General features: G+C 38.8%; 1 protein-coding gene across 3 annotated transcripts in view; it reads left to right on the top strand.

Annotated features, from left to right (window-relative positions):
* Positions 1-23768, top strand: part of LOC126094934 (TBC domain-containing protein kinase-like protein) — a 69673-nt gene extending 45905 nt beyond the window's left edge. For all 3 annotated transcript variants that reach the window (XM_049909581.1, XM_049909582.1, XM_049909580.1), the window contains 3 exons: positions 635-780; positions 21221-21380; positions 23602-23768. In XM_049909581.1, coding sequence (XP_049765538.1) covers positions 635-780; positions 21221-21380; positions 23602-23709 — 414 coding nt within the window. In that variant the 3' untranslated portion in view covers positions 23710-23768. The remainder of the gene's footprint in view (positions 1-634; positions 781-21220; positions 21381-23601) is intronic.
* Positions 23769-25147: the final 1379 nt, after the last annotated feature.

Consider the following 25147-nt stretch of genomic DNA (forward strand, 5'->3'; position numbering starts at 1 on the left):
CTTCTCAATCACTGCTTTCCTTTGATGCCCTTCAATTCTCACAACTTCTGTTAGTTTTTTGTAAAAGTTGTTTGTAACCCTTTGCTCCCTGTATTTTACCTGTGTTACCTTCAAAATTTCAAAGAGAGTATTCCAATCAACATTGTTGAAAGTTATAGATGTTGTAAATACAGGTTTATCTTACTTCATTGTATCTTCTAAGATCAGTCGTAGCATTGTGTGTTCGTACATTTCTCCAGAACCCAGACTGATCTTTCCTGAGGCCAGCTTATACCAATATTTCTATTCTTCTGTAAATAATTTGTGTCAATTGCTTGCAGCCATGACATTAGCCATGCACTATGCAAATATAAATAAAATAGAGTATATAGTCATAATCACTATAACTTTCATGTTGTATAATGATATTCCATGTAACTACTAAAGAGATAACTTACCCTCAGTTCCACACTGGGGAAAAAGCCTTAAGAAATCATGTAAATGATCAGCACCCATGTTGCCATCCTTATTTTCCACTGAGAAGATTTACTATATGTGTAAAACTGAATCATTCCATATCACTGCAAGCTATCACAATTGTGATCCGTGGAACATACAAATAACTAACTAAATTAAACTGCTTAATTTGTTGCAGGAGATGAGCCCAATTCCATTATCTGAGCTGCAGAAAGAGTTCTGTCCTCGTATAAGTGCAGCCAATTTATTAGAGCTAATGGACATAAAGCAAAACAAATTTTCAAAATCAAAAGTTGTTGTTGTGGATGTGCGACCTCCAGATGAGTATCCTTTTGAATCATATACAGTGTCGGTTTATTCCTACACATCAGTAATACTTACATTAAAATGATTTAAAAATAAAAGTTATGGACAGAGAAGATATCGAGATATTAAACTTTGAACTATAAATTTCCCAGATGTTTCCTTAAAGAGCACAATTTCTAATGAGAAAGAATCATGCCATCAGATTTATGGCAATTAGGAAAATATGACAGGGAAAATATGAGTTACAAGAATAATGTAACTACTGAAATGTTTTTTTAAGCTATTTCTACCCTCTTCTTCCAGTAGTCTTATGATACTGATTTTATCTATCTGCAGTTGAAACCTTTTATTACTGTGCATTACCAGTTAGATGTGACCAATCGAATATTAAAAATGTCTTGAATATTAAATCAACAGGTTAACTAAGTTGTGTGTTGTTAGCTGAAAAGTCCTACCAGATAATCATGTGCCTAATCAAAAAGATTCCAATGCTAATACAAACCTTGTCATTTTTTAATTGTGTTTTAAAGGGGGTGGTTGAAATACAACTAGCCAACAGCCTGATCAGTAGAGACAGTGCCTTTACTCTTCAATAAAGAAACACCAAGCGACTGGATTTCACAGCCAGCATTCAGGATCGTGTCCTCCCACTACTCCATCTGACAAGTCATGTGACTAGGTAGTGAGAGAAGGGGTGGGGAGCAATAAGACTATAAAAGAGGCACAATGTAATAAAAACCGAGCGAGGTGGCGCAGTGGTTAGCACACTGGACTCGCATTCGGGAGGACGACGGTTCGATCCCACGTCCGGCCATCCTGATTTAGGTTTTCCGTGATTTCCCTAAATCGCTCCAGGCAAATGCCGGGATGGTTCCTTTGAAAGGGCACGGCCGACTTCCTTCCCTGTCCTTACCTAATCCGATGAGACCGATGACCTGGCTGTTTGGTCTCTTCCCCCAAACAGCCCAACCCAACCCAATGTAATAAAGATGTTCATTCTGCAGTTACCACCTGAACACAAAGGCAAGATACACTGTTGAAATATGATGTAACAGCAATGGCTGGCCCCAGATGGACATCTGAGAGCAATACAGATTTGTAGTGTTTGATTTTATTTTGCTCCTCATTGTGAACTTGATTGATGTTTTTTACATTTATTAATTACAAAAATAAACATACTTGAGTGCAGCATTTGCAGTTAACAGAACATGAAAGGATTAAATCCACCAACTAGAGGAACATCAATGGGGTACGTTATAATGATAATATTGTGACTGACCAGAGACAGGATGCTACATTAGGTGATGGTTCTAGGTTGTGTAGTCAGTAAACTGGCCGAATATTTCATATTTTGTACATTAGATGTGCACCCCTATATCTGCAATAGACTGTCCATTGTTAGTGCAGCTAGAAGGATATGTGTGTTTACAGTGTTACTGTTACTTCTTTCCTGTTATCTTGTTTATCACAGCGGTCTCCTGTTGTATGTGCCTTATCACCTGATCTTGCACATCAGTAATCTGTGCAGAGGCCTTGTCAACTTGACCTACACTTGTGGTGATATTTCTCTGAATCTCGCTCGGGCTTATCTTCATTCTGTTGCTGAGATATGGTCACTTTCCTTTTGCTGGCTTTCCACACTTTGGTTACCTAATATATGATACCCTGACATGCATTGTTTATTGCTTCTTACATTGGGTGATTCTGTTGCACAAACATTTGTTTCTTCATGGATATTTTTTCAAATCTTTGCAAAATCTTTTTCATTTCTCTGAAAACTGCAAATTCTTGTGGCCCTAATTGCCTGTTAGCTTCTGCCCTAGTGTTCTATAGATCTGCATGTTCTCCTGATGTTACAGACAGCTGTATCATTGTGTAGTTTTCTGTTGGAATTATAGGTTGACTTATGCATCTGTGACATGTTGCTGTGTTTGTTTGTTTACTCCCATGAACTTGCTGTCCAGCTTAATGCATCCTGACTTTCCATTGCTGAATTCATTTCGACTGTTAACTTGTATGGGGCCATGTTGATTTCTGCATCATAAAGTACTTTCTACCTTCACTACTGCAACTCTTTCTTGCCAAAGTAAGAACAAAAATTATTTCATATTTGTCTCTCAAATAAGATGACAGCATCAACACAACATTGATATGCAGTGGTGAAATAAAACAAGTAACACAGAAAAATCATAACTGAAACAATGAGATGATGTGCATAGCTAGGTAGATATACACTAATGAATTCTGTCTGTAGCATTTTTATGTTAACTGCTCACCATGCCAACTTGTTTTCCTGTTAATTGAGTTACTGTCTGCAAGGAATAAATGGATTTCAAACAGAGTTTAGTTAATGAAAATAATAAAAATGAATTAATTTTCAAAGCAACAATATGTAGCCACACAATAATACATTGAGGAATGGACATTTAATTACATATCTGCCTAACATTATCAGATAATAACAAATTAATCCATATCCCATTAATTTTGTGGTCAATTATTCTGAGGCCACAAACTTAGAACCATTTATGTATTGCTTATTGATATTGATTACATTTAACAGTTATGAAATACTTGCTTAAGTGTGGGGAATTTGCAAGTAATAACTAAAGAATGAGTAGGTGTTTCAGGTGCTGCGTGCCAAGTAATGCATAGGAACTCATACTGGTGAGGTACATTCCATTTGTTTCATATGCTCCATCCCCTTTTTTGGACACTGGCTGGTGGCATTGCTGTTTTGTCTTAGAACAAACTAGATTATTTTGGAACAGCTTTGGAAAGAAGTCAGAAAATCATTGTGCCATTTAGCTTCTAAGACTGCTGTGTCAGCAGTATCGTGTTTATAGAGTTGTACATAAATTCAAAGTAATAGTTGTGCATCAGCAGCCCAATTCAGGTATTATAACATCAGTATCACAAATAGATGTTGCAGTCTGTGCTAGACAGTAAAATATTCCTTCTTTTTAATGGGAAATTCCACCTTCATTGTGGTACATGAACTTGAAGGACAATTGATGTTGGTGTTACAAAAATCTTCATCAGTTGCATCAAGCAGCTTTGCAGTGTGAAAAACAGAAGTATAATTTGCAATTACAGCATCATGAATTATTGAACTGACCTTTTTCTGCCATACCATAACTTCCGATAGGTAGGTGAACAAAATGAAATTAAGCTTAATGAAAACCTCAGGCAGGCAGGTTCTAGAGATACTAAAATATCATAAGATTGTTGCACAAATATAGTGAAAAATAATGTTGTTATATTGCATAAGACTATCAAAGGATTAAAAAACAGAGTAGATGAACTACTTGTTCACTTAGAAACTTTAGAAACTGAGGGTGGAAAGATGTACTGTGCCTGTTTGAACGTCATATAGTCACAGATATAGAAAAGGTAAACATGGGAGGATAAAAGTTTTCACCACATGTAAGTAGACACTCTTTAGAGAGAGGAGTAGTTTCCATATATGTTGAAGTTTATCATAGTTTGAAAAATTTAAAAACTAAAAAGTTTTGTGTAGGGCGACATATAGAAGCATGTTCCTGTGAGCTTCAGCTAAATAATGGTACTTCTATAAGTGAAGCTGTCTATAGGTCGTCATTAGCAAATTTTCAACTATTTGAAAAAATTGGATTCTTTGTAGTGCTCTCTGTCAGAAAGCAGGAAGCAGATTGTTTGTGGTGATTTCAATGTAGATTTTTTGAAAGAGTCTGACAGAAGGAATGATTTTGAAGTGTTACTTGGTTCTTTCAGTTTGATGTCCTTTACTGTTTATCGTACTTGGGTAGTGCAGGGAAGCAATGTGCTGATAGATAATGTTGTTACAGACCAAGATAAATTTAACCAAATACAAACTTTTCCTGTTAAGAATAGTGAATCTGATCTTGATGCACAGCTACATACAGTAATGCAAAATAGACCTCCAAAATAGTGCGTTCAGGTAACGACTTAACAACCGCAAATTTTAGGGAAAGCCCACAGCAGTTAGACTGGGATGAGGTGTACAGGGAACCTGATGTTAATGTAAAATTTAACCTATTGCATGATATCTTTGTGAGTGTATTTGAAAATAGTTTCCCTAAGAAAACAGTGAAACAAAATTGTAATAAACCATCTAAAAAGTCATAGCTTACTAGAGGGAAATGAATTTTGTTGCTTGGAGGAGTAATGATCCAGAAACAGCCAATCATTATAAAAACTATTGCACTCTATTAATAAAACTTATTAAAAAATCCCAGATGTAGGTGCATTATGTCAGAGATTAGCACCTCTGATGATAAAACAATTTTTAATATTGTTCAAAGTGATACAGAGCAAACAACAGCACAGAAAGACTGTATTTCTATCAAACTCAATGTAAAGTTTATTATCAGAAAGTCAGAGGTAGAAAATATTTTTAAATAATCACTTTTTAAGTGTAACAGATAAAATAGGATCCAGCATTTTCATTAGAAAATGCACGGCTGTATATGGAAGAGGCAATGCCTAAACAATTTGATAAAATTGAAATTGAACCCATCTCTCCAACTGAAATTAGGAAAATAATAAATTCACTCAAAAGTATAAGCTCACATGGAATTGGTGGCATTTCCTGCAGGGTACTAAAAGCTTGTTCCCAAGAGATAAGCTGGACTCTCCGCTACACAAGTAGTAGCTCACTGAGAGTATTTTCCCAGATGGACTGAAGTATGCTATTCTTATACCATTGCATAAACAGGAGGTAGGTCTGATGCTAACAACTACTGCCCAGTATCACTTCTGACAGTTTTACCCAAAATTCTTGAAAAAGTAATGTGTTCAAGAGTGGCTTCACATATTTATAAAAATGAAATACTAATAATATGCATGTGGCTTTCAGAAAGGCTTTCAACAGAAAATGCTATGTATATTTCACTGATCAAATACAGGGTGAACATAAAGTCCAGGAACACTTTTAATTATTTATTGCACAAGAACTAAACATTGTACAGATGTCATACATATGGCATTCTGAGGGAACAGCACTGTCAGACGTGGTGACAAATATGCGCCCTTCAGAAATAAATGCATCTGTACATCTTCATTATCCCCAAAATTTACAACACATTCAACATCCTCAATAGCCTCTTGAACATCCTTTGCAACATCTACAACAAAATCATTGTCTCCACTTATTCGCTGCAAGACACGAAAATCATTGGCATGTATTCTTCTCCATCATCATCTATGTACATACTCCACAAGCCACAATATGGTGCATGGCAATGGGTATCTTGTATCACTACTACCCCTCTCCTTTCCTGTTCCACTCACAAATAAAGCGAGGCAAAAGTGACTGGCTATGTGCCTACATAATTTCTCTTATCTTGGTGGTACTTAAGCAAAATGTACATTGGTGGCAGTATAATCATCGGCAGTCAGCTTCTAATGCCAGTTCTTTAATTTTTTTCAATATTGTTTTGCGAAAAGGTGGCCATCTTTCTCCGTAGATTCCTATTTGAGGTTATGGAGCATCTCCATAACACACTGGTAACAAATGTAGCAGCACACCTATGAGTTTCTGCAAGAAGTACTCAAGACTGGGTTGTGCTAGTGTTCTGTATATAGTCTCCTTGAGAGATAAGCTATACTTTCCTAAAATTTTCTCAGTTAACTAAAGTTGACAATTTGCCTTCTCTGTACTATCCTTAAACGGTGTTCCATTTCCATGTACAGAGAATATGATCAGCTGTATCAAGTCCCTGTCATAGCTGGGGACATAATTTGTATCCTTGGCCCTCGTGAAATCTGCAGAGGGGCACCGGTCAGATGCTTTTCAGAAACGTGAGTGTATGGAATCTCCATGGCTCATAAAATATTGTGTGAGAAAAGTGGATTTTGCACCACCTGATTGGTCAATAAGTGACTAGTTAGATGCTTTCGATCTGCTACATGACTTTACTTATTACCAGAACTTTCTCGGCTTCTCAATAAGATCTCTTGTGAAGGTGTGACAGCAGGAGTTGCTGCATGCTTCACATGACCTCTTTTATTATGCAAAAAGGTGGCGCATACCAATCAATTAAAATTCTTCTCTAAAATCAATCCTGCATTATCTTGAATGACATTTAGTTTTCCTAGTATCTTCAAGCCCTGTGTCCTGTTGAGTTATCAGTTTGTCAAGTCCCTGTGACAAACACCTTTATTGTGCAAATATCACCTTGAACTGGAGGCAATAACATGATTAGGGTCTCCATGTCCTTCGAGACTCCACAATAACACTTAGGGCAGTTCTTCTGTGATGACTTTCTCAGTATCTCTGTATGTAGCTCCAGGGTGCTTGAGTTCTTGAGCTTGCTCTATTTCAGCAGACAGTGAGACAAATCAAATGAAAGTACATGGTTTGATAGACCTTTTCAAGTCCCAAACATCTATGATGCATATATGCAGACTGAAGCAACGAATAAAAATTTGTACCAAGGCCAGGATTGATACCCGGGTCTCCTGTTCACTAAGCAGATGTGCTAACCGCCACACCACACTGGCACAGTGGCTTTGCACTACAGCACGGATTACCCTAGCATGCCTCCTTCCTCAGTTCTTAGTCCTATTCAGGCTTCAGCCTACTTAGTATTTCTCCTAAGTTCAAATAGCATTGCAGATACTCTCCAACTATACTGAATCATGTTTCATTTGATACTGAGGTGCTATTCCAATGCAATTGAGGAGTTTCTGCAATGCTGTTTGAGTTTAGCAGGATTACCAAGTGGGCTCAGCTGTGAAGGGGAATTTGGATTGAGGAGGGAGGTATGCTAGGATCATCTACCCAGATGTGCAAATCCACGTGCAAGGGTGGCGTAGTGGTTAGCACATCTGCATAGGGAGCGGGAGACCTGAATGTGAATCTTGTCCTTGGTGCAAATTTTCACTTATCACTTCAGTCTGTGTATGTAGATCAGTGAGACAACTTTGGTAGAAATAAGAAGATTCTGTGAAATATTGACCTGTTTTCTAAAATACTAGAGATTGAGCAAGGCACACTACAAAACACTGGACTCGTACTTTACTAGAGGTTATTGGTTCAAATCACTGTCTGGCCATCGAGATTTATGTTTTCTATTTTTTCCCCTAAATTATGTAAGGCAATTGCTGGAATGGTTTCTTTGGAAGTATGTGGTTGATTAACTTCCCCATCATTCTCCAATTCAAGATTTACTCAGTTCCTTTTGCCCTCATCATCAATAGGATTTTAAACAGTAATCTTGTTTCCTTTTTAAAACTATAGGTAGCAGATATCCACAGTGGCTAAGTCAGTTGGGATCATATGACCATTGGATACAGTGCCTGAACAGCCAGTGTAACAGCAGTCGTGGATCTGAGAGGATGTGCCTGTAGATGTAGCAGTTTGTATAATACATAGTAATCTAATTTAGTCTCTTGTTTTTCCCATGCTTCTGTGAAGAAGTAAATTCCACATGTGTATTTTATTCTGTGAATTAGTAGACTAGTGTTTACCACTTTAAGTTTTTTATTTGTTTATTTTTTAATTTTTTCCTCCTAATTTTCGATGCATATCTCTGTATGAGGCTTCTTCATTGGGTAGCATTGACTGACTAGATAGGCCAGCAGCAGAACATAGAATGCAACCATCAACTTTTGTGTTAGTGTTATATTACTTGTGATACGGACAAACATTTGGTATAAGAGGGTGTGCTGCAAAGCAAAGCTTCCGAATTTTGTATGTGAAAACTTTTAAAGCTTCTACATCTTTATTCTTCATGTCTACATATTTATTTCTCCAACATAGTCACCAAGGTGATGAAAACATTTCTTCCAGTAAGAGACAAGTTTGTTGACATTGCCATTGAAGAATGTTTGACTTTTTTGATGGAGCCACAACCTCACTTCTGTTTGCACCACTTCACCACCATCAAATTGAAGTCCTCAAAGGTATTCTTTATGTTTTGGAAACAGTTGAAAATCAGATGGAGCAAAGTTGGCACTGTATGGAGGATGCTCGACAACAGTGAACCCAAGGCATTGGATTGCTACAGATGTCACAGCACTCATGTGCAATCTGGCATTGTCATGCTGAAAGAGATAGTATTCCATGTATGGATAAACTCTTCGAATTTGAAATGGCTTCTCACCCACAAACATAGTTAGGTTACACAGTGCCATGTCATACACTGCAATTCGGAGCCCTTAGTGGCAGGTGGCTGCAAATATGTGGGTGTGAAGAATAAAGATGTTTTTATTTAAAGTATGTTAATAGTTTTCACATAAAATATTCAGAGACATTACTTTTCAGCACACCCTCGTAGATGGTTAGGGACTGCAAATGATGTGTGTGAATGCAAGGGGGAATTGGCCACAGTCCTTAAACAGCTGGAAGCTGTGTTGGCCGTGGTTGACAAGCTTTATGCTACTGCCCTGAGCGGCAGTGGCATTGGGGCATCTGAAGTGAATGATATTGACACCTCTGGAGCCTATAGTCACACTTGTCTGTTGATGATTTGCAGATGGTGATGGAATTGCGAATCTCGGGGCAGAAGGCAAAAATTGATATCAGCTGCATGGATGAGGTATTGCCCTCTGCTGAAAGTATGTACAAGCCAGCATGGGATACCTTGCCTGTTGGGACTGTGGTCAATCTTCCTGAGAAATGCAGGCAAGTGCAGAGAGTGGGATTGCCTGTCATTAGGAGGTCCAGTGTTAGGCATGTGATGGAGACCCTAAGAGAAATACTGTGCATGTTGGAAAAGAACAGCAGTATCCACTGTGTTTGCTTCGCAGGACATCTTGTCCGAGATATGGAGGAGGCTTTGCTGGCAGCTGTTGAGCTTACTTGGTGCACCTGGCTGCAAATCACGGCTCACGTTGGCAGGAATGACACCTAGTGAAGACAGCTATCGTCACTTACGGGGTGGAAACAGAGCTATTGTTTTGTAGATCATTCCCAGAACCAATCGCAGTCCTCTGGTATGGACCCATGTGGAAGGCCTAAATTAGAGGCTTGGGCAGTTCTGTGATGATGTACAATGTGGATTTCCGACCTTCACTTCGGGGTGAAGAAATGTAGGACTACCCTTAATAGGTCAGGCATGCACTACACTCAGGAAGCAGCTACCAGGGTAGGGGTTCTGTAGGATAGAGAAATTCCTCCAAAGGCCCAAAAAGACATGTTCATAGTCTAGACAGGGTAGTATTCGTGATAAGAGATTGGAGAAAAAATGTTGATATGTAGCACTTCACTGCAGGAACATATATAGAGAGGTCCAGGAACTAGTCTCACTTATAAATGGTAACACTTCCCCGAAAGCTGCTTGAAACCAAATTTCAATAGCAATGAAATTCCAAACTCCCAAAGGAGTGTCTCCCAAAGATAGGTTAAATCCCAATGATGGAGGTGTGTTTATCGCAATAAAAAGTATGATAATATCAAGTGACATTAGCAAAGATACAGAATGTGAAATAATTTGGGTGAAGAAAAGTGTTACAGGTCATCTGGTGCTTTTATAGACCCCCTTGCCTTACCAGCAGTAGTGGTGGAACATCTGAGTGGAAATTTGAAGAATATTTCATGGACATATCCCTGTCTTGTTGCAGATTTAGGTGGAGATTTTAAATTGTCAGCTATAGACTGGGAGACTCAAGTGATGGGGAAAGGTAGTAGGGACAAAGAGTTGAGTGATATTGTTCTAGCTATCATGAGGCCATTATAGCATCTCTGAATACAGCAGTAAATAGGAGTACAAAGAAAGGTAGGAAGATCAACAGATGACAAATTTCAGATTACCTGACAGGTCAACACAAAAATTTTGTCTTTTGCACTGGCAATGCTAAGCATCAATGGACAAAATTTCAAGAATATCATACAATATGCTTCATCCAGGTATGTGTCTGGCAAAATTGCAAGTGATGGAAAAGACCCACTGTGGTGTGACAACCATGTTAGAAAGCTGCTGTAAAAGCAAAGAGAGTGCCATTGCAAATTTAAGTGTAGCCAGAGCCTCACAGACATACAAAAACTAAATGAATCCAAAGTTAATGTAATTAGGGGTAGACATCAAGCGTTCAATGAATTCAAAAGTAAAATTCTCTCTACTGGCTTGGCAGAAAATACAAAGAAATTGTTGTCTTACGTTAAATTGGTAAACAGATTGAAGCTATTTGTCCAAACACTCTGTGACGGTATGGCATTGAAACGGAGGATGATACAGAAAGGCCAAAATGCTAAACGTCTTTTTCCAAAAATATTTCACAGAGAAAAATTGTACTGTAGTTCCTCCTTTAAATTGTCACATAAAGAACAAAATGACAGGTCTCAAAATAAGTGCCCAATGGATAGAAAAGCAGCTGGAATTGCTCAACAGAAGGAATGCCCCGAACCTGATGGGATACCATTTCGATTCTTCACAGAGTATGGGAAAGAATCTGCCTTTCTGCTAACAGCAGTGTACCACAGGTCTTTGAAGTTATGAAACGTTCCTGATGATGATTTTAAAAAGTACAGGTCATCGCTCTTTTCAAGAAGGATCATTGAACAGATGCACAAAACTGTAGATCTACATCTCTGATATAGGTCTTTTTTAGGATTTTGGAACATGTTTTATGTTCACACATTATGACATTTTTTTGAGACCAAAAATCTCCTCTCTAGGAATAACCTTGGGTTCTGGAAACAACAATCGTGTGAAACCCAGTTCTCCGTGTTTGTCCATGAGACCCAGAATACAGGCAAGCAAGTAGATGCCATGATCCTTGACTCTAGAAGGTGTTTGATACAATTCCGCACTGCCACTTAATGAACAAAATTTGAGCATATGAAATGTCAGATGAACTGTGGATGGGTTGAAAAGTGTCTGGAAAACAGAATACTGCATATTATTCTGAACAGATTGAAGTCTTTAGCCATAAAAATGACTTCTGGTGTGCCTAGGGAACAGTTATAGGACTTCTACTTTTCACAATAGATAGGGTGTTTTGAAAAGTGTAACTAGATTTCAAAACTCAATATTTATTGATAAAAACATACTACAAACATGAGGTAAATTGCTAAATACTCAAAAAATCTTGAAGTTTTAGCTTTGGTATTACAAATGCTTTGTGTGTCGACCAGCAGCAGCAGCATGAACAGCATCTAGACTATAGCTAAATTTGTCATAAACTTTATGCAGTGTATCTGCTTTTACAGAAGTTATGGCAGCTGTTACTCTGTTCTTCGCCTATTCTGTGTCACGAGGCTAAAGGGGAGATAAACACTCCTCCCTTGACATATGCACCAAAATAAATAAATAAATAATTGCATGAGATCATGTCTGGTGATCTTGGAGGCCAAGAATGCAGGGCAGTGTCTTAGGATCCCATCTGCCCTATCCAGTATTGAGACAGTGTGTCATTGAAAAAATGATGTATGTTATTGTGCCAGTGTGGTTGAGCTCCATCCTGTTGGAAAATGAAGTCATCGGAGTTCTCCTGCAGTTGTGGATAAAAGCCAGTTCTGCAGCATTTGAAGATAGTTTTATATATGTATTCTGAAGCGGAAAGTGAAAATTTGTACAAAGTCCTGGGATTGAACCCCCGGTCTCCTGCTTACTAGGCAGGTGCATTATCTCTAAGCCACCTTGACATAGCAGTTCACTCAACTGCATGGATTACCCTGGCATGCCTCCCTCCTTGATCCAATTCTCACTGTCACCTCAGTCTGCTTTAAATTCCCCCTGCATTCTAGTTGCTGTGTTTTCCTCAAAAAAGGATTGCACACTTTTCCATCTTTAGATGAGTGTCTTTCGTTCTTAGTTATGTCAGGAGGGTTCTAGAGTCCACATTATGTCAGTTTACTTTACTGCTAACGTGAAATGTTGCTTCATCACTGGAAATTAACTATGGTATCATCTTAAATGTTCTCTAGCAGAGCATTGCTGAAGTCAACCTGTTTCCTTTTATTAACACTAACCCGAAGAGCTTACACTAATTTTAGCCTGTATGGTTTATAGATCAAACGATGCCTTAACACTCGCCTGACAGTTGTATGAGGCATTGCCAGTACTCTAATTGTGTGATGAGTAAACTTCTGTGGACTTCGCTCAAATGTTTGCCGAATTCTTTCCTGCATATCATCTGAAGTGTGAGGTTGTCCTTGACTTTTACCTTTGTGCAAACATCCTCTCTCTTCAAATTGGCGATACCAATGATGAATGTTTTTGTGTGCAGGCAGATCAATGCCAGAATGCTGATGGCAAACACACTGGATCAAAATCATTGACTAACTCTTTGTAAAATGCAGCATACAATATGCCTTTTGTTGAGCGGATGCCATCATTCTTCTGACTGACTGTAAACTGAGAAGACACATTGATTGACATCCAATGGCGATTTTCTGAAACTCCAGGCCACACCCATTCAATCAATACTTTTCCTCACCAACATGCCCTAAGTTTTGTAATTATTACTGACCAAAATTGGGTCATTCTTTTAGAAAAACACTATATGTAAATGACCTAGTGGACCACGTGAGAAGATTCCATAATGCTTTTCATGAATTGTGCTGTTGCATACAGAGAAGTCAAAACTGTAGAAAATAGTATTGAAAAGCAGGAAGAACTGCAGAGCATTGACGCTTGGTGCAGAGTGTGGCAGTTGACCCTCAACATAGATAGCCCCTTCATTGTATGATTACATGACTGCAGAACAATCACTGGAAGTAGTTACTTCCATAAAATATGGAGGAGCAGGTGCGAGGAGCAATTTAAAGTGTAACAACAACATAAAATTAATCGCAGCTAAGGCAAATGCTAGACAAAGTTTTGTATGTAGAATCCTCAGGAAATGTCCATCATCAAAGGAAGTAGCCTGCAAAACACTCCTTCAGCCAATGCTTGAGTATTGTTCCTCAGTATGAGTTAGATAGGACTGATAGAGAATATCTAAAGAAGAGTAGCGTGTTTAGATAAAGGATCATTTAGTGAGAGTGAAAGTATCACAGAGATGCTCAGTCAGCTCTAGTGGCAGATGCTGCAAGAAAGGCGTTCTACATCACAGTATGCTCTACTGTTAAAACACCAAGAATGTACATTCATAGAAGGATCAACCAGTATATTGCTTCCTCCTACATACCTTGCGAAGAGACCAAGAAGATAGAAGTAGAGAGATTTGAACCCACGCGGAACCTTATCAGCATCATTCTTCCCGCTAACCAAATGTGGCTGGAGCAAGAAAAGGAGGATGTGACTGTGATATGCAAGGTACCCTCTGCTAGACACTGGCTTGCAGGGTATAGATGTAGATTCTTTTAATGTGATCGTTAGCCTATTTACCATTATTCTACCATGGTTTTAAGACACTTTTACAACAGTGGTTATGTTCACAGTAGTTTCAATTTGAGTGACTGTAGATACAAAATTTAGTGTAGTTTTCTATGCTTAATTTCTGTAAACAATACCCATCATTCACCTTGAGGTGAGGGTTTATTTTACTAGATATGTTGTTTGTTTAATTTAATTTTGAGCAGTCATTGTATTTCATAGTAACTGATTTGTTTCACCTCTGATGCAATGTATTTCATTCCTAATATAGCCTATATATAACGTGGCTGAAGCTTATCCATTATGGGTGTTCTAGAAGAGTGCTGTCTAGTGGGGCATGCAGGGACTGGATGGCAGCCTGATGACATTACCAGCCACAGTGTCTTGGGGGGGGGGGGGGGGTTTAGTTTCCATCATATGTAATTTTGAATTCTTGGCTTTTATTGTGACAGGTGTGGCGACAAGTGTCGCTAAGTGGTTAGGTGTCAGACTACATCTCCAAGGTTTCTACATTCAACCTTCAGTCACTGCTAGGATTTTTCTATAATTTTCTGCTTCTTTCACGTCTGGGAATGATTTGCGTATGTGAAAAGTGCCATGTTTCACCATAGTTTGGATACTATATTAAAGTATGGGCACCTCGATAACTGATATTTTGTTGAAAATAAACATTGTGAGATAATGGCTGTGTAACGATTAAAGTTTATTAATTATAGAAAATGAAAACAAGTAACTAACTATTGTTAATGGGATTTATTGAAAAATATTGCATTTATCCAGTTCACACTGAGAGATTCATCATACGACAGCAATTTACATGTTTGTTTGCTTTTTTTAATCCTGCATATTGCAAGGAACATACTTTCTCCAGTTGTGGCAGAAGTTTCATGGAGAGTTGGTGCTGTCAAAAATCGCACATAAATTTTGTGCCATGTTTAACTGTTAAAGTGTTTGCTATGCTGCAGAGTAATACACAAGACTGAAGTCTTTTAAAAACTTCGAGACAGTTCATGGTTTTACTGTGCAATACATTGATCTGACTATGATCATTTGACATGATCAAAACTGTTTATCAGAAAATATCAATATAACAGTGTGTGAAAATAAAAAAAAAAACTAATAAAATTGAATCATTCCGTGCAAGCAGCCATGAGTTGCCACAAGCTATAGTAACAAGGAGATTGAAGGTGGCAGGACAGCAGCTGAGATGATAAAATAAGAAGGTGATTGACAAAATAATAAAGCTTATTAAACAGATATAAAGGATAAAGAAATTGCTGAAAAATGGAAGAATGCTGTCTTAATACCAATATGCAGGAAAAACATAGATGAGAAGTGCAAAAAGCTGCAGAGGGATATCACTTCTAGATTTGGGCTACAAAGTTGTCAAAATTCCTGCTGGAGAGGGGAACATCATCTGGAAAGTAGGGTGAAAATAGAATGGATCGTAATGATAGGACAACTGGTACAACACCCATCCTCAAAAAGCAAGAAGACCATAATAAGCTTTGTAGACTTCAAGACAGTGCATGAATGAATTGATAGGCTGTGATTTGTGAGGATACGGTAGAACAGAGGTTGAGACGACATTGCAAGAAAGCTTATAATCTGTATGCTGGCTGATACAAAGGCAAGGGTGAGATTCAGGGTAGCATCGTCAGAGTATTTTGGTTCCAGATTAGGGATAAAACACACATGGAGGACAAGGTGGACAACAGAGCAAAGATGAAATTCTATGCTTCTGCAGACAGAATTGTAATAATCAGACAAAATAAGAGACGAAGAACTTGCCAACCTGAGCAACATAACTGGAATAGTGAGTGAGAATAAGAATCCCATGAAACAACAAAAACTGGCTCTTCATATTTTTCAACTTCTTTACTCAACTAGTTCACATGAGTGACAGTGCAGAGAAATTCATCTTCATAGTTATCGATGATCATTTGCTCATATTGTGTAGCACTTCGTTTTCTCTCTCTCTCTCTCTCTCTCTCTCTCTCTCTCTCTCTCTCTCTCTCTCACACACACACACACACACACACACACACACACACACACACTCGTTTTTATCTATGTCTACCTTTCTTTCTTTATGTATGTTATGCAAAACTCAGAGTATAAACTTGAATATTATCACACTAAAAGAGCTAAATACTACATAATTTGAGGGACTAATGTAGATAAGCATTTAAGATCTCATATCTCTCATTTTTTATGAGAAATGTGAATTGCATCATGAAATTGCATATTACGCTGTTTGTAACAAATATTTCATTTATGAGCAAGTCTTAATAATTGATTCTTGAATTTCAACTGGCATATTGTTTGATTGCACAGTGTACAGGTGTAGTGCTGGTCCATAGTGTCCAATAGGCACAGTATTTTGGCAATCAGACATGCCAGCATCATCAGGTGTGCTGGCAATCTGAACTCCTGAGGGCATGCAGCTGACTTATATCCTCTCCCAATACAAGATTTTCCCTCTGTGGTCATTGCTCGAGAATACATGTCGGCAGTTGCGAAGATGCTTACGTTGGCATGTGTGGTGGTGTTGATATAGCTGGTCTGTCTACCCTGGTCGCCCCATCATTGTGTTTGCTGCGCATCTTCTTAATTAGACTCAGTGTGGGTTCCCAACCCTTGCTGAGATTATAGCCATAGTCCTGATTGTCCATTGTGAGAATTTCAGTGGCTTCTGTATTGATACTGTTTCAGTATTTTGAAGTCCACGCTAAAATTGTGGTACATTCATAATCCATAGCATGATTCTCTGACAAACAATGCCTTGTGACTGCCGGCTTGTTGGAATACATTGGTCGAGCATGCTGCTGGTGTTCTTGGCATCAATTTTCAATTATGTGCACAGTTTGCCCAGTATATGTTTTGCTACATGCACAGAATCTGATATACGTTAGCCTGCCTTTCACAAACTAGGTCATCTTTGATATCCCAATAATGCACGTGTTTTATTGGGGAGGCAAAAGGCCATTGTTATGCAGTGCTTTGTCAATGTACACCTGATATTGCCTGATAGCATGTCGGTAAATAGCATAAAGGCTGTTCTCTTCCATAAGGACCACACCAAGAACATGTAGGGCCTTGTAAATGATGATGCCTATAGGGAGATCAACCTGACCCCACCAAGAAGGGTGAGAAGAAGACCCAGGTGCTTCTCAAGAAATCAGAGTTACTAGAGGGTGTCATTAAAAACTAGCACCACAAGGACCAGTATTACCAAGGCTTCACAGACTCCCCAAGGTTCACAAAGATTGGAGGTCACTGTATCCCATTGTCACCAACATCAGAGCTCCTACATATTTGCCAGCAGATAGAGATACTAAGTCCCTATGTAAGTAAATGCCCACATCATATCCACAATTCTGTGGGTTTTGTAAAATGCTTCAATAACTTCAGGCTGAAGAACTCCGATGTCAGAGCAAGTTTTGATGTTGGTTTGTTATTCACTAGGTTGTCTCAACATGGATCACTAGAATTTATCGATCAGAAATTTGATGAGAAGACCTGCAACCTTTTCAGGCATGTCCTGACATCCATGTATTTTCTGTTTAATGGATCAAATGGAGGGAGTTGCAATGGGCAGTTGACTCTTGCCAGCGGTCGTGAATCTGTGTGTAGAGCACTTTGAGGAAGAGACCCTGACATTATCCAACTGGAATCCCACCTGCTTTGTGTATTATGTGGATGACACTTCTGTCAGCTGGCCCAATAGAATGGACAAACTCCTTGACTTCCTTGTACATCTGAACTCTCTGCAGCCCATCCTCAAATTCACTATGGAGACTGAAGGAGAAGGAAGACTACAATTCCTGGAAGTTATGATCAAGAGAAGAGATGATAGCACACTGGGCTAAGGTGTGTATCAGAAGAAAACACACACTGATCTGTGTTTGCACAGAGATAGTTGCCACCAACGTGCACAAAGGAATGGGGTACTAAAAACACTAGTACATGGGGCACAGACCATCTCAGATGTAGAATGTCTGCCCCAGGAACTGTGACACATCAGAACTGTAAATGTAGGCTTCCACGGCCATTGTAACATTCAATAAAAAAATTTCCGAGTTTGTGACCACATTGTCAATATATATAAAACTACCAATGTTTTGGTCCATGTTGCAAGTGACCTCCTTCAGGGTGTTTTTGTTTACTGCTGAATGAGAAAACTTTGCTTCTGCTATACCTGCAGACAAGGCCGTTATCTAATTCTGATAGGCTGTTTAGGATGAAGTGGAGGGATGTTAGAAGTCTTTGTTGGTGTTTTTATTATTTGATTTCATTGGTGGAAACCCGATGTTTTGATTGATGTTTGCATTACTGCTTGTAATTGGTGAAAAGCGGTGAATGGAAAACCAAGCGGCAGCTGTGACATGGCATTGTTTTTCTGCTTTCTGGCACTGGCCGAGGCGCGCCAGTGCTCTACGTACCTGTGACCGCTGCAGTCTCCTGTGTGGCTCTATGTGTTGCTTCAAATGAACTATCGTTCCTTAGTGCTGTTATTGCTAGCAGCCAAGATGTCGGAAGTCGGTAGCCATCTTCTCTGTTCATGTGGGCCGGTTGCTTGGCTATTTCTATTGCCTCTCTAATTTTTCTCCTGAAAGTAAGAGGCTGTTTCGCCAGTATGCGAGCTTCACCAAAATCAATCTGTTTGCCGCACTCATGCCGGTGTTCTGCCACTGCTGGCTTGGTGTGCTGTCTTAGTAGGATATATATTTTGTTTTCTGATATCCATGTGGTGATTGGTCATCCTGTCTCGCCTACATACGCTAATGCACATTCGCATCTGATTTTGTAAACCCCAGCAGCATGTATTTTGTCAATTGTATCTTTTGTTGTGTGAAGAACATCTTTTATTCTGTTGCTGCTTCAGAAAATCGGTTGATGCCTGATCGGCAGAGAATTTTGTCCACCCATTCAGTGACACTGTGAACATAAGGTAACAGTGATGTTTTGTGTTTCTTTTGCTCTCCTCTATTGCCCTTATACATTGTCACCGTAGCTTTATCTGTTCCTTTCATTCCATAACCATTGGCACAAAAAGTGGACTTGAGAATTTCTAGTTCACCCTTTAGGTGTTCCTCATCGCTGATCCTGTGAGCCCTCTTGGTTAAAGTATGCAGGGTGGATTTCTTCTGCATAGGGAGATGATGTGAGGAGGCATGTAGGTTCCTGTCAGTACTGGTTGGCTTCCTATACACACTATGGACCATTAGGCTTTCGGTAAACTTCCATGTCGAGGAAAACAACGCCGCATCACAGCTGCCGCCTGGTTTTCCATTCGCCTGTTTTCACCAATTACAAGCAGTAATGCAAACACCAATCAAAACCTCGGGTTTCCACCAATGAAAAAAAATAATAAAAATACCAAAAAAAGACTTCTAACATCCCTCCCCTTCATCCTAAACAGCCTATCAGAATTAGATAACAGCCATGTCTGCAGGTAAATAAGAAGCAAAGTTTTCTCATTCAGCAGTAAACAAAAACACTCTGAAAAAGGTTGCTTGCAACAGGGACCGAAATATCGGTAGTTTTATATATATTGACAATGAAGTCACAAACCCAGAAAATTTTTATTGAACATCAGAATGCCAGATTAAACACGATCTTTGCCCCACCACTACAGTACAACCTGTGGAGTCAGAAGAAATGACAGAAGAGGAGGTAACCATAGTTTTTATACCTTACACTGGCTTACTATTGCGAAAAGTCAGGTGCATACTGAAAAAGCACCACATAAGAACTGTCTTTTGACCCCCCACCTCCCAAAAATAAAACGCTGGCATCACTTGGGAATGTCAAAGTTGACCTTGGTTCATGGAAGACCAGGGTATATCAGATTCTGTGCGAGTGGGTCATATATGAGGGTCATTCCTTGAGTCATGACAATTATGGTATAACTTGCAATAATGCAACAACACAGGAATTTCAGGATGTGCATTGAACCGGTAAGGCTGTGTGTATCTGAATGCCATCATAAAATAGGGTTCCCTTACAGGAGGTAATGGCAAAGTTTGAAATGAAACACACACATTGGAACTCTATAAATTTGTTGTGCATGTGTACAAATGGAACAAAATGAGTCAGAATCCACTACTGTCCTTCAAAATAGTCTTCCAGTGCATCCACCAGCATTGCCAATGAAGAGGATCGTGATGAATGCCGTTGGCACTGCCATCAATATGTGCCACTTGTCACTGAAATGCAATGAGGATATCCACCCTGTTTGCAAAGCATCTCTCATACATTGGATTCTTCAGTTGAGTAATGAGGTCAAAGCCACATGAATTGAGGTCTGCTGAATTGGGTGGGTGGGGGAGGATTTCCCACCCCACTGCTATACAAAATTTCTGATGATGCCTGCAGTGTGGACTGTAGCATTAATGTGGAGTATTATTGCATTATCAGGCAGTGCCTTATGTTTTCAACAAAGTGTACAGCAAAAAGTTGCGGTAGTATTGGAGATTGAGAGTGTGGCCATTGCTAACAATGACAGCCATATATTGGACAAACAATGCATGCCATTGAAGATCAATGCCAAGAACACCAGCAGCACCCCAACAAGTTGGAGGTCATGGAGCACTGTGTCAGAGAATGATGCTATTGATTAAGAATGTACCAGGGTTTTATTACAGACTTCCAAATATTGGGACAGTATCATTAAAGAAGCCGTCAAAATTTGTACCAGGGATAATCTTATTGATCAGGAGTGCAACTATAATCTCAACAAGTCTTGGGAGCCAGCAGCATGCCTAATTAAAAAGACACTCAGCAAACACAACCTGATGATGAGGGCAGACAGAGCACCTACATCAGCATTACCACATACACAAGTATCTCCACAACTGCTGATGCACACACTTGGGTGTGGACCATGGAGGGAACAGCTTGCAGTGGAAGGGGATGTAAGTCAGCCAAACACCCTCAGGAGTTCAGTTCATGAGGGCACCTCATGATGGTGACACGTCTGATCACAGTAGTATTGTGCCCGTTGGACACTATGGATCAGCAGTACACCCGTGGACTGTTTAATCCAGACCTTAGAAGGTAATTCAGTTTTACTTTTAGTAACTGAAACTAGAATGCAAACAAAATTTCTTTGCTTTACATCACAATAACAATTTAATTCTAGGCTTATAGTCAGTTATTCTTGTTGTCTCTCCTTAATTTGCATTTAGATACAACCGAGGTGCAATTCCATCAAGTATCAATATTCCATTTTCAACTGTAAATTTATCAGAGAATCAGTTACCTCCAGGGCCTGAGAACAGTATTCTTCATAGTCACAAAGGCAAGGTTATTACAGTGGTTGGATCACGTGGACCAAATGCTTCTCAGGTATAAGTTTCTATAGAACATAAGTTGTTGAGCAACTACTACTACTACTACTACTGCCACTAATAATAATAATAATAATAATAATAATAAAAGTAAATTAGATTTTTGAAATGAAATTTTTCGAAAATAAAATGTAACAGGTTGAAAGTCACACTTGAAATTATCAGAAAAAGAATAAAGATAGTTAAGAACTGTGCATCCCGTAGCAGTAACCAGTCTGCATGCAGGAATTGCTGAACTTCGCTACAATATACCGTAGACATGAAAAATTGGTGAATGGCTAACAACGGGAAAGCATACTGAACAGGAGGATGGAGCAAAAGGAAAAAGGAACAGTGATTTACAGGCCAATAACACAATATGTTCAAGTTCCAGAGATGCTTATAAAATTCATGATTAGTCAAAGGAAGATGATATTGTATCAGTGCGGCAACAATGACAATTAATGAAGTAACTGTTCTGTGTAAGACCAGCTTCAGATTGAAGTTTGAGTATGGAGAACATAGAGAGATGGAAAGCTAATCAGTGTTTGATGTGGATCAACTACAGAAAAGGGCCCTGTCTTCAATCATGAAATGCCTGGAACCCATTATAATCAGTGACAAATAGTGAATTTCACAGAAAATGTGGTGCAGTACTGAAAGACAGAACTTTCTGTTGGAAACGAGAATTGTAAATTTATCGACACTAAATGAGAAATCTTGCAATGTGACTCTCCCCTGCTCCCCCCGCTCCCCCCTCTCCCCCGCTCCCCCTCTCCCCCGCACCCCCCTCTCCCCCGCACCCCCCTCTCCCCCGCACCCCCCTCTCCCCCGCACCCCCCCTCTCCCCCGCACCCCCTCCCCCTCTCCCCCGCACACCCCTCTCCCCCCTCCCCCTCTCCCCCGCACACCCCTCTCCCCCCTCTCCCACGCCCCCCCCACTCTCCCCCGCACCCCCCCTCTCCCCCACTCCCACCAACTCTGGTCCTCCCTCTCGCCCTATTTATTAAATCCTCTGGGTAATGTGTACAGATTGTATTTACCCTAAAAATCAAGTGGCAAAGGACTTCTGCATTTTAGGCAGACAGTGGGAGAAGAAAATCATGCACTAGTAGCCTATGTGACAGAAAGTGAGGAAATTGATCTGATGGCAGTCAACACCTTAGAGTTTCTGCAAGTGTAATAAATGAAGAATTGGTACTGCAAACTCACATTGACAGCTGGTGGACAATACCATTTTTATAGATCCAAGCAAAACAAAGCAGACAATAAAAAGACTTGGTCAAGCCTAACCAATGTACCCTTGAAATACAAAACAAAACCAAATATGGCTGTCAGTAGCAAGCCATCAAAATGAGTGGTACAAAAGCCAGAATTGAGAAATCAGTAGTAGACCCAAGTGCAAACTTTGTAAGGAAGCTTGTGAAACTAGCTGTGCAATACATCACACACATGAATTAAAACCAAAGGCATGATGTGGTGCAAATTATACACTATAACTTATGCCAGAAATACCATCTGCCAATGGTGAAAACTGGTTGGTGGGATCATAAATTGGAAAAAGTGGTTGGTTAAGGACAAGCCAAGCTACTGTGTGACTTCACACTGATCAAACATGAACACAGTGCACGACATCATAATTACGTAGAAAAGAAAAGTGCGTATCATTGACAATGCTGTTTCAGGTGACAATGCTGTTTCAGGTGACAATAAAATCAGTGAAAATCGATTGGAAAGCTTACAAAATATGAAACATTTAAAATGGATTTCAGCAACTCTGGCATAAACAAGTAAATGAAGTACCAGTGGTTTTATACACTGCGTGTGTAGTTCCAAAAGATTCGTTGTTGTGATCTGCACGCATTTCAGCTTACACATCATGCAGTACTAGGCACTTGGGAAGTATTTGACTAGTGATAAAAAATATGGCATATGATATTTGCTGTGTTAAATGTTGTGTATAATTAATGAGTAATAAAGGTGATGTATCTCAGTTTTCATGGTGTAACTATGAACTTCATTTCTTTTTGTGATTTTAAAATTATGTTCTTGATCATTATATTCCTTTTTAATTGACATTTCTAGTAACACTGCTGAAAATTACATGGCAGTAGCTGTTACTTTGAAATACTGAAAGATAATTCTACTGTAAATCAGGCAGTTAAATTGTAGTCACTCATTGTTTCTTTACATTGTGTGTGATTTATATCAAATGTAACTGATAAAGGTTTTCTCTGCAGTTTGCACACATGTTGGTTCAGTGTGGGTTTCCACGAGTCTGCGTCCTGCACGGCGGAGTACAGGTGTTGCGTTCTTCCAACATTTTGTTGGTTCCAGGAGCCATGTGACGGCACAACATGGCACTTGCAAAGTGCGATAGTTGCTGAATTCATGTGATACATTATTGGAGAAAGTAATCTGGCCAGTGGTATACTTGATATGTGCAGAAGAAAACTACACAATGTAATGTTCAGGGTCACAATGGTGTAACAGCTGTGAATCAAGGGATTTATATGGTTCTCACTGAAATTACCTATGTAATACATGATTATTGTGAACAACAAAATACTTTGTCTTTTGAGATGGTCACAGTTATTCCTTATTTTTCCATTCCATTTGTAAGCTATAAAAGAGTCTTCTAAGAGACGCAGAATATTCTTAATGACTGAGCTGAAAACTAATATATGTTTATAATTGTATATTTATTAATAGTTTCAGTTGTTGTTGAAATAAGATTTGTATGTAAAGAGTCTTGAAAGCAAAGAAAACTGTCATATTTTTTTGGAAATTCAAAGTGTAAATGTTATATAAACTGCGGAAATTTGCATATATGCTTCAGCAAATGTTTCTGCTGATGAATTATTTATTCCCTGTTTGAAAAATGCAAGTCAGGGATATACTCATAAATCTATTTGTACATAGTTTAATTATTCTCCAGTGATTAAAAACTAGGTCAGTGGTTTAAATATACTGATGGCTGTGCTTACTGTGGCAGATATATTGAAGAAAAAATTAGAGTAGTTGTTAATTTCCTCTTGAAATTATTTACTTGTTATTAGCACACATATATCATTAAATATGTTTGAAAACAGATTTGTCTTTGTGTATCACAGTAGTTCTTTCTGTTGTATGTCATTTTCCTTACAGTACTAACATACCAGTTTTCCCCATGTTTAAATGATATGTAGAGAAATGTATGAGGTATTATGATTCAAGAAGAATGTGATAGTGGTTTTGATGAAGGCTGAAAGTATGGTAAACAATAAAAAATTCTTGGGATTTAGTTCATTTTATGTAACTAAATGAAAGGCTGTTCATATGGTGCTAAATGCATTTTGCTCTTTTTATTCGTAAAGTGTCTTGAGTTGCCTGCAATACATGATGATTTGTTTCTGTGTATAACTGCAAATTTGTTATTACATTACAGATTTTATTTATTTTCTGTATTTTACATTAGAAACAACTTACTGTAGCAAAAATTTCATGAAGTTAAACTAGTACTCATTTTTACTTATGATCTGTGATCTTGTTGGTGGTGGTCCCAAGAACATAGAAGAAACTAAGGAATGATAGAAAACATTTAAAAAAAGGAAATTCTTGTTATGATTATAGTTTTAGGGATAAGTTAAAATCAGGACCCTCTCACTGCTGTTTTTTATGTCTCTCTCCCCTTTTTCCTCCATTGATTTCCAGTATATCTCACTGCTCCTATCTCCTCTCTTGCTTACACTGTCTTCTTTCGCCTTTCTTTCCTGCTGCTACTGTCTCCACTATACCTTGGCAGCT

This window comes from Schistocerca cancellata, chromosome 8 (genome assembly GCF_023864275.1).
Source record: "Schistocerca cancellata isolate TAMUIC-IGC-003103 chromosome 8, iqSchCanc2.1, whole genome shotgun sequence".
In the NCBI taxonomy this organism is placed as follows: Eukaryota; Metazoa; Arthropoda; class Insecta; order Orthoptera; family Acrididae; genus Schistocerca; species Schistocerca cancellata.